The sequence below is a fragment of the Panulirus ornatus genome, chromosome 36 (genome assembly GCF_036320965.1).
Source record: "Panulirus ornatus isolate Po-2019 chromosome 36, ASM3632096v1, whole genome shotgun sequence".
Lineage (NCBI taxonomy): Eukaryota > Metazoa > Arthropoda > Malacostraca > Decapoda > Palinuridae > Panulirus > Panulirus ornatus.
In genome coordinates, this window is record NC_092259.1 from 13,023,841 (window position 1) to 13,040,177 (window position 16,337).

Consider the following 16,337-nt stretch of genomic DNA (forward strand, 5'->3'; position numbering starts at 1 on the left):
AGGTCATGGTTGTGTGGAATGGGGTCACCACAGGTCATGGTTGTGTGGAATGGGGTCACCACAGGTCATGGTTGTGTGGAATGGGGTCACCACAGGTCATGGTTGTGTGGAATGGGGTCACCACAGGTCATGGTTGTGTGGAATGGGGTCACCACAGGTCATGGTTGTGTGGAATGGGGTCACCACAGGTCATGGTTGTGTGGAATGGGGTCACCACAGGTCATGGTTGTGTGGAATGGGGTCACCACAGGTCATGGTTGTGTGGAATGGGGTCACCACAGGTCATGGTTGTGTGGAATGGGGTCACCACAGGTCATGGTTGTGTGGAATGGGGTCACCACAGGTCATGGTTGTGTGGAATGGGGTCACCACAGGTCATGGTTGTGTGGAATGGGGTCACCACAGGTCATGGTTGTGTGGAATGGGGTCACCACAGGTCATGGTTGTGTGGAATGGGGTCACCACAGGTCATGGTTGTGTGGAATGGGGTCACCACAGGTCATGGTTGTGTGGAATGGGGTCACCACAGGTCATGGTTGTGTGGAATGGGGTCACCACAGGTCATGGTTGTGTGGAATGGGGTCACCACAGGTCATGGTTGTGTGGAATGGGGTCACCACAGGTCATGGTTGTGTGGAATGGGGTCACCACAGGTCATGGTTGTGTGGAATGGGGTCACCACAGGTCATGGTTGTGTGGAATGGGGTCACCACAGGTCATGGTTGTGTGGAATGGGGTCACCACAGGTCATGGTTGTGTGGAATGGGGTCACCACAGGTCATGGTTGTGTGGAATGGGGTCACCACAGGTCATGGTTGTGTGGAATGGGGTCACCACAGGTCATGGTTGTGTGGAATGGGGTCACCACAGGTCATGGTTGTGTGGAATGGGGTCACCACAGGTCATGGTTGTGTGGAATGGGGTCACCACAGGTCATGGTTGTGTGGAATGGGGTCACCACAGGTCATGGTTGTGTGGAATGGGGTCACCACAGGTCATGGTTGTGTGGAATGGGGTCACCACAGGTCATGGTTGTGTGGAATGGGGTCACCACAGGTCATGGTTGTGTGGAATGGGGTCACCACAGGTCATGGTTGTGTGGAATGGGGTCACCACAGGTCATGGTTGTGTGGAAGGTCGGTCCTCACTCGACTCGGACTCTCGTAACGAACTTTCAGGCACGTAACAGCTCGTGACTTCTTGTGACGAGGCATCCTATTGTGACGTACAAGACGGGCTTTATACCCTCCCTCCCCCCATACCCTCATCTCCTCCTTTCCCTCCTGATCGTCCTTACAGGAACAGCCAAACTGATCTAAATCAACGAACGTGGAATGTTTAGATATCTTCAGTGTTGGGATCTGAGGTGGCGGCTGTACCTCCCCCGCGCTCCGCGGCGCCTGGCGAGGCGTGGCGGATCTCTGGGGGACTCACGTTCTCACACCACATCCTCACATGCAGGAATCTTATTGAGTTTGGCTCCTGACGGCGTCCACGCCAGCCCTCTGATGTCATGATGGGGGTGGGGATGCTCCTGTAGCGTTCACTCTCTGTCTTCTTATGTCATGAAGGGACATCCTTTGACATCCACGCCTGCCTTGTGATGTCATGATGGGGTCGGGGACGTCATGTCCTCCCCAGCAGACGTTGGACAAGGGAGTTATCCACCAGTCCTTTCCTGGGAACCGTCACTTGCCATGTATACCTGTGCACGGGCTTGTGTTTTTATCTATATTCATAGATAAATTTCCTGAATCAGTCGGTATTTTATACTGAAAGCAGAACCGTTTTCAGCATGCACCCCCAACCAACTCTGTCTCTGATGACGTACAGTGGTGGCTGAAAACGAGTGCTGAGGCATGTGTCACTGTGACCTGTTGTCACCATTACACACACACACACACACACACACACACACACACACACACACACACACACACACCACTACTAGTCACATCCTGTGACCCCAACAGGCTGCAGCGTCACACGCACACACACACACACACTCCTCTGTCACTACCCTGACGGTCGAAGATGTTGACACAGCACCAGCCCCAGCGCCTCCCTCCCTCCCTTCCTCGGGTGACCAACGCGGCCACGTCTCAAACACGTTTGTCATATCAACATTATACTTCTTCTAGTTTTCATAGTTTTTATTTATAGATATATTTTTAGAATAGGTATTTATGGATGATTTCAGTTACATATTCAATAGGGTTGCAGGCCTAATGACCTTCCTGATAGGTGGCTGACCGTAAAACCCAACAAACGACTTGCATGCTGGGAGCACACGTCCCGCTGCCTCAGACTTGCCTCTGTCCCCACACTGTCGTGATCCCCAGTCCTTGATGTACCTCTTTGGCGCCTTTTCTTACTACCTACACTACAGAACCCATCCTTGCACTACGACATTGGAACATTCCTGTTGAAAAATTACCCCCATGTATCCCCCCTTAACGCGCTCATTTTCCTCGCACTTAAAGCTGAACCCGTAAGCCCTTTATTCAGTTCCCTCCCTTGAGGCTTCCCTCTCGATCACTCACTCTCTCTTTTCAAAGGAATTTTTCCCTGACTGAAGGTTCAGGTTGATAAGAGTTGACGTGTCGCTTTTACTGAGGTCTTCGTGGGCGATTACTATAGGATCAAACGCTGCCTTCCACTCACATACGTGTAAAGTGTTGGCCTCAATGTACGCGACAGTCCGCGAAAAAGTCTAGTCGGGGCACACGATGTGCTGAGCTTGGGTGAGGGTTCTCAAGAGAGACTCGGTGTGTTTTGCTGCCCCGATGGTATTGGCAAGGCTCGCTGAGGGCCACGAATTGTGTTGACATTCCTGCCGGGTTCGCCTCTTGGCCTCCCTCGCTGCTGCCATTCCCCTCCGTTGGGCAGGTGCGCTCAAGAACAGTGACCGGCTGAGTACCAAGCTCGTACATACCAACCCTGACCACAGGTGGGCTGAGGAAGCCCCTTAGTACCTGCCAATACCATCATTTCCTGAAGTACTCCATCGCAGTGTTTATTTTGGTAATATTCCATCGTTGTTTCGTGTGGCTGTCAGTGACCCCTCCAAGTTCGTGCGCTTTCGTGAATGATATTCTTCTCCCGACCAATGACCTGGAACTTTGTTTACACATGTCTTTGCCCTTGAGTTGGCGTGTCGAGGCTGGTGGGCCGATGTACTGCCTGTGGTTGTCGACATACATGACTTGCATCTGACCTGCGCCTCGCCGCGTGTGGCCTGCCACATGCACTGTGCCTCTCTCATAACCTCGCATCTCATCTCAACCCCATCATCTCCCGGCACCTTCGTCCTAACCCAGTTGTCAACCCCTGCACGACTACCACTCCAACCTCACTCTATTTCATCACCAGTTGTTTCAAGCCCCTGATCACCAGCCTCAGGCCCGGCTGTAAGCCCTATGTAGCCCTTATCAGACAACTGCGTGAAGTGAAGTCGCGTGGTATAGACGATTTTTTAAGTCGATCACTAAAAATTTGACTGACTAGACGTAAACAAAGAGCACCGACCTATGATCAAGCACCACAGTGGTTAGATGTGACAAGTGGGGTGCCGCTGGGATCGGTCATTTTAGGAACCTTCTCTTTATATATATATATATATATATATATATATATATATATATATATATATATATATATATATATATATATATATATATATATAAAATGGATCTTGCAACAGTCTTACCAACCCCCATTTTTCTCACTGACCCTAATTCAAACACAATCTTCCAACCTATTTAGGCCGTCCTAGTCCCTCACTGTACCTTTATTCTCGACGCTGTGAGAAAGCCGAGACGTTAATGGAACACCATTATGTGCTGAGCCAGCGGCGGCCCCGATGGCTGACCCTTATCGGTAATGGCCTTCTGTCACAGATGATCATGAGTGAGGTAAAGTGTCATGCAGCGCCGGGGTTAATGACGGCCTCGGAGAGTGTGGGAACTCTCCCAACAAACCTACTATGTACCTAACCTTCAGCGTGAAGTGTCTGGGTCGGACTCGAAGTTAACAGGTCACATTGCGCCACGCTACGCTGAAGGCCCGCCGCTCGTCACGCGACACTCTACACCCATCGCGTGACACTTCAAACACTTATCCCTAATACATTCCCCAACACTTGGCCTTCACATTACATTCAGCACTTGAGTATTGTCTTTAAAACCGTGGCCAGCACTTTCCCCTCAAATATTCCCCGCATCGGCTCAACCTACATTGTCTGTACGCTCCATCATCTATCTCTTCTTTTTATCACCTTGATATCCTCTGTCACCACTTCTGTCATCCCGTAACACTTCCCCTTCCCCCATGCCCCGTGCATCTGTCGTGCCCCTTCTGTTATCTCCGTCACCTCTGTCACCGTCGCAGGGTCGTGCTTTAGGGTCGTGCATCTAGTGGCTGCCCTCACGTCAGTATTGTCATCGGACGACCCATGTCACTTGTGACACAAGCCGTCATCGTAAAGACCAACAGGATATTAGTGACTTGATCAAGTATGGCTATTGCCGTCCGTCCAGATAGACAGATTCCCGTCCAGGGTGACAGATTCACGTCCAGGGTGACAGGGGTTCCCGTCCAGTTTGACAAGATTCCTTTTTAAGAAGCAAGGGTGAGGCATAAACGCTTTCATATACATTTGGTCCTCGATTATACAGCTTATTTGCGCTCATGATAGCATGAATGTCGGTCGTGTGACTACTTACCACACACGATCAACGTTGAATCACTCCCCCAAGATTCCATTCTCAGCTGATGCACTGATTTTGTGGCCTGGTTTATTGTACTTGAGAATATATATATATATATATATATATATATATATATATATATATATATATATATATATATATATATATATATATATATATATATATATATATTGGAAAGAATAACAATTTTGCGCGTGATTTAATATATTCCTATGAGTCTCGTGGAGTCAGGAATATATATGTGTGTGTATGTGTGTGTTGTCATCTTCTGATGCCTTACGTAATGAAAGGCTTGATGGCTGTGAAGATATACCACGCTTATCACTCGTAACCTTCGTTGTGGTCAATATATCCGAGCCACTCCCCCGGATGATTACTGCCGGCCCCGGACACCGAGCGTGCCAGTAATGCCGTACTTTCTCCGGGGGTTGACTTCGCCGGCCCCGGACACCGAGCGTGCCAGTAATGCCCTACCCTCGGTGGGGGGGTTGGGTGCCGCGGGCGCAGACTAGAGCCGTGCTTAGGTGGTAATTACAGGAGGCAGTAACACGGAGCGTGCCAGTACGGGAGGCGACAAGTGGCACAGATGCAAGACACGTGACACGAGCCGAGGAATGCGGCCGTCTGGGTCGAGCGACGAGGGGGTTGGCGGCGACGTGTGGGATGCGACAGGTGCAGCCCTTGTTGGACCCCGTCATCCTGTGCTGGACCACGTCAACAGAATGCGTCTCTTTAGAATGACCGATGATTACGTTTAAGTGATCATATCGACGATAATTCCAATGTTTACAATCTTTCATAACTCATTATCGTAATTATTATTATTATTATCATTATTATTATTATTATTATTATTATTATTATTACATTTTTGTGTTATCATTCAGAATTCTGTGTTTGCGTTGCTAGAGCGTAGGTTTTACGTTGTTTTACCTGAACTATACATGTAAGTAACGTAAGTATCTGTATAGTGGGTATATACATATAATGAGTAGAGAGCTTTTTATAAAATTATACGAGTTAGAATTTTTACGGTTTTTTTTCTATGTGTCGCGTTAAGTTCACTCGTTATGTTCTTTCAATTAACTCATTACGTCAGAGAGCGAATCGTACATTTCAGAAATTTTCCCATCCGCGTCGGCTTTGACATTCCGCAGGTCAGTCATCGTTTTTAAGCCGCTAGATTGATACTGATATGCAAATAACAGCTTTTACAGTACACGGTTTGCTGCAGTTACCGGCCCACATGCGCAGCGGGCCGAACCCCATCACACGGGGAAGAAAACGGGGTGAGGAAGAAAACGGGTCAGTCTTTTCATCGGTTGCCATCTGTTATTTTTTTCTTTTCTTAATCCATTAGGTTTCATAGTGAGTGCTGATAAGGTGGGCCACATAGAAGCCAACTAGGGTGTATGTAATATAGAGACGTATTATAGATAGACATACAAACAGATAGGCAGACAGATAGGTGCCAGTTTGTGTGTATATGTCTTTGTATTTCATGGTATCTCAAAGTTTGTCCCTAAGACGAAAGGAAAACTATACGAAAACAGCGGCTGTTTTCCCTCTTCCAGAGATTGACACACACACACACACACACACACACACACACACAGAGTAAAACACGTACAAACATACATGTTTAGTAGTACGCACACGTGTGTGTGTGTGTGTGTATATGCGTGTCTGAGGTAAATGGTATGTGTTGGGGTTGATGCCCGAACTGGCTCGCCGTTTGCTTGTTTACTGACGTGTGTGTGTGTGTGTGTGTGTGTGTTGTGTGTGGCTGCTGATGAATCTGCGGGTTGAGTACATACCTCGGCTTAATATATTCCATAAGCTCAAAGAAAACAACAAAGTCACAGTGTTATGAGTCCAAAAAGTTGACAGTCACATTGATAACATGTGCAGAGATTGGTATTGAAACAATACCGTCAGTATCCAACTTCCTAAGATGTAATATTCTAAACTTATCGAGTGCGTTGGTTCGATCCTGCTTGCGGCAGTCGGTCCACATTCAAGCTAGCTGTTCATCCTCCCCGAGGGGTTAGGTGGATGAAATGGACAACACCAGCTGATATGCTTCCTCCTGGTTATCAGCAAATACTAGATCACGTCACCACTGTCACCTACTGCAATATATATATATATATATATATATATATATATATATATATATATATATATATATATATATATATATATATATATATATATATATATATGGCGTTGATTAGGGTATTCATTTGCTCGTGTGGTCTCGGTTTGCATTCAAGATATACAGTTTTGCACCAGATGGATATGTATTCAATGTCTATTACTTAAAGGAAGAGTTGGGTGTACAAGGAAATGTGAGGTGGTTTTGCGCTGGGCACTGGAGGAGGAGGAGGAGGGTGGGTAATGGAGTTCCCGCTTGGGCCACACTCTGATTCTGGTAATTTAAGAGAAATTGTGGTGGCGAACGTGTCGAAGGTTGGGTCCAGGGCAGGGCAGGGCAGGGTCCAGGGCTTGCATGTGAAGGGGTTAAGAAGTATTCCAGCTGCTGCTGGTGGCGCCAAATGGAAGAAACCACGACTCTCCACAGCTGCCGCCTCGCCACGACCAACCATACACCATCATGACTCGCGTACGACCGCCGCGCCGCCCTGGTGCTCACATGCTCCATAACACATGCACCACAACACCACACCGCCACCATCATGAACCTCCACACTCCTGTATATACCGTCTACCACCCGTCCTCTGGCCAGTTTGTCACCTCTTACCAGACGTGAGGTAAAGGCAAACCATCTCTTGGGCATGTGCTCCTCCCTCCCAACCTCGTGTAACTGTGTGGGTCGTGCAGCTATGTGGGTCATACAGCTGTGTGGGCCGTGCAGCTGTGTGGGTCGTACGGCTGTGTTTGTTGTACAGCCCTGAGCCGTGGTGGTGGTGCTGCTGTTGGTGTGATGGCAGAACTGGGCCAGCCACAGCTGTTGCCCCTCACCCACATGCTCACCAAAGCTGTGCGTGCTCGGTGAAGCTGCACCTGCCTACATCTGCGCCGTCGGCTCGACTCGTACCACACTTACATGCCACTTCATTTGCACGAGATTGGTACTGCTTCTACAGTAACACATTACCACACTTACACATTACCCACCGCCACACTCACATTGAATCTACCACACTCTAGAGTTTTGAGCCACTCAAGATGTCAATATTGCCATCCTGTGTGGGTAAAGTACAGATGGGCTGTTTGTGAAGACAGACATCACATCTGCACAGGCGAGAGTGCGCGTGTATCGTGTGAGACGCCTCCTCCCTCAGCACAGAACCTCACTACCCCCGTGCAAGCTATCCCCAACACCACACGTCTTCCCCCATCCACCATCGTCCCACTTGGGGGATCTTGTGGGTGATGGAGTGGTCTGATGGTGGGCGCCGAGATCCTCAGAGGTTAGAGTACCACCTTATGGAGGCCACCGTCACAGTAAACCCACAATGATGGTTCCTGTACCATGGAGGGCATGGGGCTGTGAAGGGGAGGGCGATTTGTGCTCTGGGGACAAGGTGGACGGGGGCTGCTCCCACAGAGGTGCCATGATGGGAGAGGGAGAGAAAGATCAAAGTGTTGTCCAGAGTAACAATGGCTCTTCTTATAATAGGTGATAGGTGTCATACAGTGATGTTCACAACGCTTGATTCATCCGGAGTGTTGCAGGATCTTGCGCCATCCGACAGCAGGATGTCGTACGTAATGGTGGATGGGGTTGAACCGTCTCTTTGTCACAAGATATGATTAGCTTTTGAGTGGGCCAGACTTTGTGGCCAAGATGATAGTATAGCCAGGTCCTCTTGTGAAGGTATTACACCATGAGAGTATATGAGCAAAGTATGAATAGCTGCTTGGTTCATGACGGAACGACCTGAGGTAGTCAGTCTCATCTATACCCTCCTGAGCACGACGGTACGACCCTTGGCCTTTGACCTGACCTCTTTGGATCAGGTTGAAGGCCAGGTTGTTACACCTAAAGGTCGTACTTTCGTGTTTAGAGATCGTAGCGTCGTGCTCAAGCGCCATACCGTCGTGCACTGGTGCAGTACTGTACCTTCATGGTCAAGTGTCATACACGAGACGAGAGCCAGACACAAGATAACCCCCCCCTCAACCCACCCCACCCACCCATCGATGATGACATCCACTCCACCTGACAGACGTGCGACACACTAAGATAACCCATAAAGATACTCCAGGAGACTTAAGATAACCTGCTGGCATGCTTACGGTGTCTGCTCTGCTTTGATAACTCGTCGAGAACCAGAGACAACAGTGGGGGTCGGCATACCCTGTGCCCGGCTTGTTTATGTCTCCTGTTATTGACTTACATCTGGAGGATAGGAAGGAGATAATGATGGTTTGTGTGTCGTAAAGGCAAATTTCAGGTCGTCGCTCTTGTGCTTTCTGTCGACCGTGTTTGATGCATGGAGTGTCTGTATAGAACTCCTGCATGTGTGCGTGTGTCTGTAAAGGCTTGTGCTCATGTGTACTTGTCGGGGATGTGTACATGTGGGGGGGGGGGGGGGGAGCGTGTGGACGGAGTGGACCAACCTCTGCCACAATGCCCCTGGCTTACTTCTAGTGGTCATTTTGGCTGAGGCGTCGTTATCACGATAGTCACCTGCGCCTGGTGGGCGGACCATCAACTTTGCGTCTAGCGATTGTATTTAGAGCATACATGTTACTCTCGAGGAGCCTTGCAGAGGGACGTAAGCAGCAGCAGCAGCAGAGCAGTAGGTCCCCGCCAGACTGTTTTGTTACCGTGATGGGAAACCCATACATCAGTGTGGTAGGAGAAGAATAGCGTGCATGTGACTCGAGAATTGGCTGATGAGGTGTTCAGTCGCGAGGTGGGGACAACTTCAGTCGCAGACGTGAGGCGAAGTTCGTTTTTCAAGTTCGTACGCGAGTTTATGGTGTTGCTACCTCGGTTTATGTCTGGACTGACTTTGCCCTGCATAGCTGCTTAGACCAGGAATGTCAAAGCCATTGATTATTTTTTTTTCACCTGGATTACACCACATCTTGCCCTCGTTTCTAAGGTGAATAAGATAAGGTCGTCTGGCCGTTCCTCGTGGGATTTGCCTCCCAGTGCTGGGATCATTCTGATAGCCAGCCGGTGTCTTCTGTACAGCGCCGACATCTGAACGTAGCGCTAAAGGTGAGAACGCGCCAGTGAACTGTGAGGAGTGAGGATTAGTTTCCCAAGACTTGGTTTTGAATGTCGCGTCGCACTGGTCAGGTCATGACCTGGTACACTGTAGCTGTTATAGCTCTGGTCAGGTCATGACCTGGTACACTGTAGCTGTTATAGCTCTGGTCAGGTCATGACCTGGTACACTGTAGCTGTTATAGCTCTGGTCAGGTCATGACCTGGTACACTGTAGTTGTTGTAGTAGGTCTGGTCAGGTCATGACCTCGACACCGTGGCCGTTGACCAAGGACTGTTGATAGGTAGACAGATAGATAGATAGGGGTGGAGTTACACCTGTTTTTCTTCGTCCACACTCCCACCTTATGTATATGTAAATCTTTCAGTTATCCTTCGTCTCCCTCCTTCCTCTCCCTCCCTCCTCTTCCTCCTTCCTCTCCCTCCTTCCTCTCCCTCCCTCCTCTCCCTCCCTCCTCTTCCTCCTTCCTCTCCCTCCTTCCTCTCCCTCGCATTTCGTTCATCGTTCTTCCGTATACCCGTTAAGAAGAGGCCCTTGGGGGTTATCATCGGGGCCTGGCAAGGTATGTGCCGGCGGCCGCTTCAAGAGGCGGTGACGGGGTGGGTCAGTCGGTAATCAGTGTCATCTAATCTCTGCTCTTCAGGTCCAGCATGATTCTCATACCAGCAGCTCAAGACTCCGTGCATCTCTCAAAAGCCCCACCCCCCAACACTCCAGTTTACGATGCTGCCTTGAGAAAAATCCTCTGTAAAAAAAAGGCTTCAAGTCCTTTAAAAGGGGGAAAAAAAAGATAGGACTCAGAGCTGGCAAGGGTCCATGAGGGGGTACACGGGAGATAAGGATGTATTGGGTTGCGTAGGATGTGTCGAGTGGCAGATGCTGAAAGTGCCGGATCGTGTGGGATGTGTGGGTGGGGGGTGGGGCATCCTGAACACCTCCTGACACAGGATCCCTGGACGTGCTGATAACGTAGCCCAGGGATGGGCTTGACCGCCGCCAGAGGTCAGGACAAGGTCAGGCCACGCTCGTACGATTTTCAAGTTCACGAGTCACCGGTGCTGCGTGTTGGGGGGTGAGGAATCAGAAACTTGGGTCAGATTCAGTAATGCTAGAAGACAAGTTTCTACCTGTATTTCTCATATAAGATAGCGTCGTCCACCGTCAGTTCAATTTCAGAACACCACAAGTCCTTCCTATGGTGACATAAACATGATGTTTACCACCGTATCGTGCACTCTGTCTGGGAAACGCCAAGGGACAAATATTAGACATTCTGTTTCCTGAAAGCTGGTGGGTGTTGTATAGGCGGCGTAACTATTTTTCTTGTGAGCAGCTGGTTCATATCTGTTGATATTATATTCGTCTCAGTATGAAGTACTGATTACACATCTGGGATGGTTCCACGTCCACCTTTCCATTGGTCAGATTGGAATCAAAAGAACCTTCCGTCTTGTTCATTCTTCAGGTAACACGTTTCTCCAGCCATCCCTCTCCGTGCTGTTTGATGCTGCTGTCTCCTCCTTGCTTTACAGTTATTATTAAGGTGTATACATACTATATGCTCTGTGTACGTCTCTCCGCGGATGGAATAAAATAAATTGAAATTGATAAAGATAATTCCAACACGCTTCGTTATCCCCCCCAAGATAATTCCATTACGCTTCGTTTTCTTGCGACTGCTTTAACGGGAGACTATTTTTTTCCTCTCATGATTCTCATTTATGAGTTAGGCAGTGGTATTTAATACCCAGTGTCGAGGCCACTGCGGAGGAAGGTACAGTTACTGCGGCATCAGCCTGTAATCTGAGGTGGGATTGCAAGGTGGGTTTTTACACTAAGCGCCCCGAGGCAACAGTTTACAGTCGTCTCCCCACCGAGCTCCCCATGCAGGTTTACTACAGTCGTCTCCCCACTGAGCACCCCAGACAACAGTTTCCAGTCGTCTCTCCCCACCGATCACACCTTGCAACAATTTACTGTTGTCTCCCCGGCTGGCGCCCGAAGCAGCAGTTTATAGTAGTCTCCCCTTGCAAGAGCTCCGTCCACCAGTTTTCTCTGATATATTGATGAAAACGTCACGTAAGGCTGTACATACGGAAAGCAAACAGCAACAGACCGCTGGCTCCTTTCTTGGCCCTTTGTGATGTAGTGGTTCAGATCAGAGACGTTGCGAGGGTTTTTCTTCGGAAGAAAAACAAAAAAAATGATGCCTCTGGATATCGTCCAAGAATAGTATTTACGATAACATATGTCTCTAGTCTTTTATGTCTAACTTTAAGTGATTTTTTTTTGTAGCGTTGGCGTTATAATTTAGCTTACGTAGAACTTAAAGACAGCTTGACTATTTTTTTTAATGGTATCGTTAAGCGCCACAGTGTCATGCCAGCTGTTGGTAAGTGATGTTGTACTGTTTAAGGAGTGGCTGGCTCTGCCGTTGTGCTCAATCTTGGTAACATCGTGTTCAAGGGCTGCACTGAAGTCGTGCTCAGGGTTCGTAACGTCGTGCTCAAGGTTCGTAACGTCATACTCTAGGTTTGTAACGTGTCGCTGGAGGGGTTAGCGGCGTATTAAACCCATCAGAAGAGGAGAAGAAAAAAATAATGAAACGCCAAGAACATTTCTCGGTAGTTTGTCTACATTAAGCTCGTCAAGGAGTGTTGTGAGAGCAGCTGCAGGTGGCAGTTTACACCGACGATTACTTGGCTACACCGAACACTGTGTTGTGGTTTGGGTGTCTCCTCAACCCTCCCGGGGCACCAGTGTTGCCTCCCTCAACCTCCACACCCCTGTTGTCTCCCTCAGCCTGGGCCCACGACCCGGACCGAGGCCTCCCTACGCTATCGTATGCTAGTGTGTTCTTGGCGGCACCTCCCTGTGCCTTCCCTGCTTGGCTTCACCCATACCTCCGACTCGCCCTGGTGATCATGGATGTGAACTGCTAGTAGTTTACGTTTTGCAGTGTTAGTTTAGTGTCACTGTGGTACAGTAACACCCGCAGGTGGGAAGACTGTAATGCTGTTTCTTGCTTTATGGTAGAATGTAAGTATGATGTGATGATGGTATATGTGATAAAGGGGGGAAATATGGTATAATGTGAGAATACACGACGATTGTTTTCTAAGACTAAGCAGAAGCTGTGAAATCCTCACTTGGCTATCCTTTGAATCCGAGGATGAAGATATACACGCCATACAAGTGAAGTTTTCATTAGTTCTGTGTTAGACAGGTCCTCAGTGTTAGACAGGTCATCAGTGTTAGACAGGTTTCACATATTATCGCATCATTCAGCTGCATATTTTCCCTCGTCTCCAAGCCCATCTCCACTTTCCAATCATTCACAGTTCTAAGACAGTAGACAGCGGTACAAACTGTTATCTGCAGCTGTTACTGAATTCTGGTAACACTAAAATTAACATTGCTCGTTGATAACGTAACGCATTGTCCTTCCTCGCGCCATTCTACATGATAATTACTCTCCCCATAAACTGAAGATTACATTGATCAGAGTCCACTTCACCAGAGCACATAAATTATGAGACTTTCTGAGAGTCACGCATTTGGCAGACTGTCAGAGACCCCAGACACCTGGCAGATGGCGTCTTAAACCCAGGATTTACCAGTCCATAAACCATCTGTTCGATACCTGACGTAAACCGAGGCTCAGTGGCCTTAAGGTGGCGGGTTATTAAAAGTGTTCGGTGACGGATGTGGACCCGGCGAGTGGGGGTTCGCCAGCAGTGTTTGCTCTTCAGGCCAGCAGGTGCCACGGGGGGCCAGGCTATCATCCAAACACAAGGCGGTCATTGTGCCTCACATCGGACGGTAAAACGTAACGTCATATAAAAATGATATGTAACCAATCATTTTGTTATCTTATCTCAAGCATTCTGTTGGTCTGATAGGGAGCATCTGTGTTTGTTTTTTATCAATAGACGAGTAAGTTTATTTCGAGAGTGTCTTATCTCGCTCATCCTGGACCAGGTCCTCTGCTCATTCACTGTGATAATTTGGTATTGATAAGAATAAATACTTATCTTTACCTTTAAACGATAAACTATATAAACATTAAAACAAAATCACAAATTGGACAGTAACGAGATAAGTGACAAATAAGACAGAAATGACAAACTCAAATGAGGATATATGGAACGTTAGGAGATGTGTATGTTGAGCATTGATGATAATTGACGATAATTTGGGGAGAAGCAGATGATAACAAGTTATCATGAGGCTGTAGTTATCATCATATAGGTTATCACACGTACTCCTCTCCAGCACTGGACCAAGTGTTCCACCCAACTGTAATTTATAACTCGGGTGTCATATGGGCACTAGGTGACCTTACAGACTTGCCTCTGACCTTTATACCTTTCGTTGACCCGCTAGTATGTCCCGAAATGAGGTCACGTTTGGCCCTCGTCGGACCCCAAGAACGCCAGGAAAAGTGTTCGCTCATAGTTGTGGTGTCAGCTTGTCTGCTTCCCCGACAGGAAGGACCTCAGCGGTCGTCGTCCACAGTTTTTGTGGGGTCAGTGATACTGTGCCTCATGGAGCAATTAGCCGTCTGTGTGACACTCATATAAGGAGAAAATAGTTATCATGCAAATTAGACGACACGTCAGGACTTGAAAGAACTTGAGAGGATAATTTGAAAACGTGGCGACGGGTTCCCGGAGTTACTTTCACATATTATGATTATTATGGGCAAGAGGCGCCTTGACTTGGTAAAACTTGATGAGATGATGAAGTATTTTTCAGACCATCGTATTTGTACTATGTACCTTGTAGAATTTTCTACTCTGTGTGTGTGTGTGTGTGTGTGTGTGTGTGAAGGGGAGGTATCTGGGGAGGGTAAGTAGGAGAAGAACGTTCTCTGCCACCCATATAACACAGCCCCCCCCAACCTTGGGAGGTTACTTTTCGCCCCAGTACGTCTCTCGGTCTCGCGTTCTCTCGCCCAGCATGTAAACTCCCCAGGTATTCTACATAACTCTAGCGTATGGCGGCATCCCATCCACAACCACCTAGTTAGGCTTTAATTACTCACAAAGTCATTACGGAGCCCGACTGACCCAGTCCAGTCACCATAGCTCATTAGAATATCACGCAGCGTGGCCCTCTGGCTTGTGATACGTGTGTGCTGGTGGTATGGGCCCGGGGAAGTGTGGTGTTGTGGTGGTATAGGTCTGGAGAGTGTGGTTGTGGTGGTGTGGTACAGGCGTGGTTGTGATGGTGTGGTACAGGTGTGGTTGTGGTGGTGTGGTACAGGCGTGGTTGTGATGGTGTGGTACAGGCGTGGTTGTGGTGGTGTGGTACAGGTGTGGTTGTGATGGTGTGGTACAGGTGTGGAGTAGATTACTAAACAAATATTTCTGTGGCTAAACAAACACAAGTGTGGTGTGGGGGAGGTTGGCCCAGTACCTTGGAGGGGTGTGTTGTGGGGTGTTGCCAAGTGTCAAGTGTTTTTTCAACCCTTTTCTTGCTCGTGGCGTCCTGTAAGCAACATATATTATTTTCTGGGACCCCGATTTGCTACATCCATTGTCTTCCTTTCTTTCTTAAAAAGAAAAGAAATTCAATAAAGTATTTTGTATGTCGTTAAGCAAGCTCAAATAAGAATTCCATTTATTCATGTTGAACTACACAGTTTCAATACGTCTTCTTTCCTCAGTATAACAGAATTTCTGGGAATCCTTGAAGGATACTCGAAGGATCCTTGGGTTCCTGGAAACTCCTGTTGAAGATCACTTGGTGTAGGTATAATCCCCCTCCCCTCCCCTCCCCCAACCTGGTAATCTCCCCAAGACACTCAAACGAGCGGAAATTGGCATGATCTTTCCACGGATAAGTGGCCAGTCGCACAGCATTATTGCACCTGCATATTGTCTTCCTTTGTTTTTCGTTATAATCACTTGGGTGTTCACTTCTTGATTACTATATGATTAATATGATTTTTTTTAATTTATTCATAAATTATGATAATTTTGTGATGTTTATTTCAGCGTATTATTGTACCACACCATCACAACCACACCTGTTGTCTGCCTACACTCTTTGTTTCTTGGCCAGTGTACTGTTGACAGGGTCACTCTCCCTTTGTCTGGCCACCCACCTGTTGTTGTTTGACCACCCTCCTGTTTTCTGGCCACACCCTCCTACTGTCTGCTTCATCCACCTGTTGACAGCCTCGCGCGCCCCTTGACAACCTCACCCACCTGTTGACAGTCCTAGTTACTGCTCGTTGCCCCACCTTCAGTGACACGAATTATTTGGCTGATGCTGCACATAAACCCCCGGGGGAGGGGGGGGGGTGTCGTATGTCTCAACGGCCCTGCGTTGTGTTGCAGTTGTGTGTGTGTGTGTGTGGAGGGAGAGAGAGAGAGAGAGAGAGAGAGA

The 16,337-nt window shown here is 48.2% G+C and overlaps 2 protein-coding genes across 8 annotated transcripts in view; one reads left to right on the forward strand and one right to left on the reverse strand.

Moving 5' to 3' along the window:
• Nucleotides 1-16,337, forward strand: part of LOC139760366 (probable glutamate receptor) — a 183,599-nt gene that overhangs the window by 133,683 nt on the left and 33,579 nt on the right. The gene's annotated exons all lie outside the window — the stretch shown is intronic.
• The window catches only part of LOC139760427 (aquaporin AQPAe.a-like), a 41,286-nt gene that overhangs the window by 19,693 nt on the left and 5,256 nt on the right, over nt 1-16,337 (reverse strand). Inside the window, 1 exon segment of the mRNA XM_071683665.1 lies at nt 5,266-5,460. Within this exon segment, the coding sequence (XP_071539766.1) occupies nt 5,266-5,460 (195 nt within the window).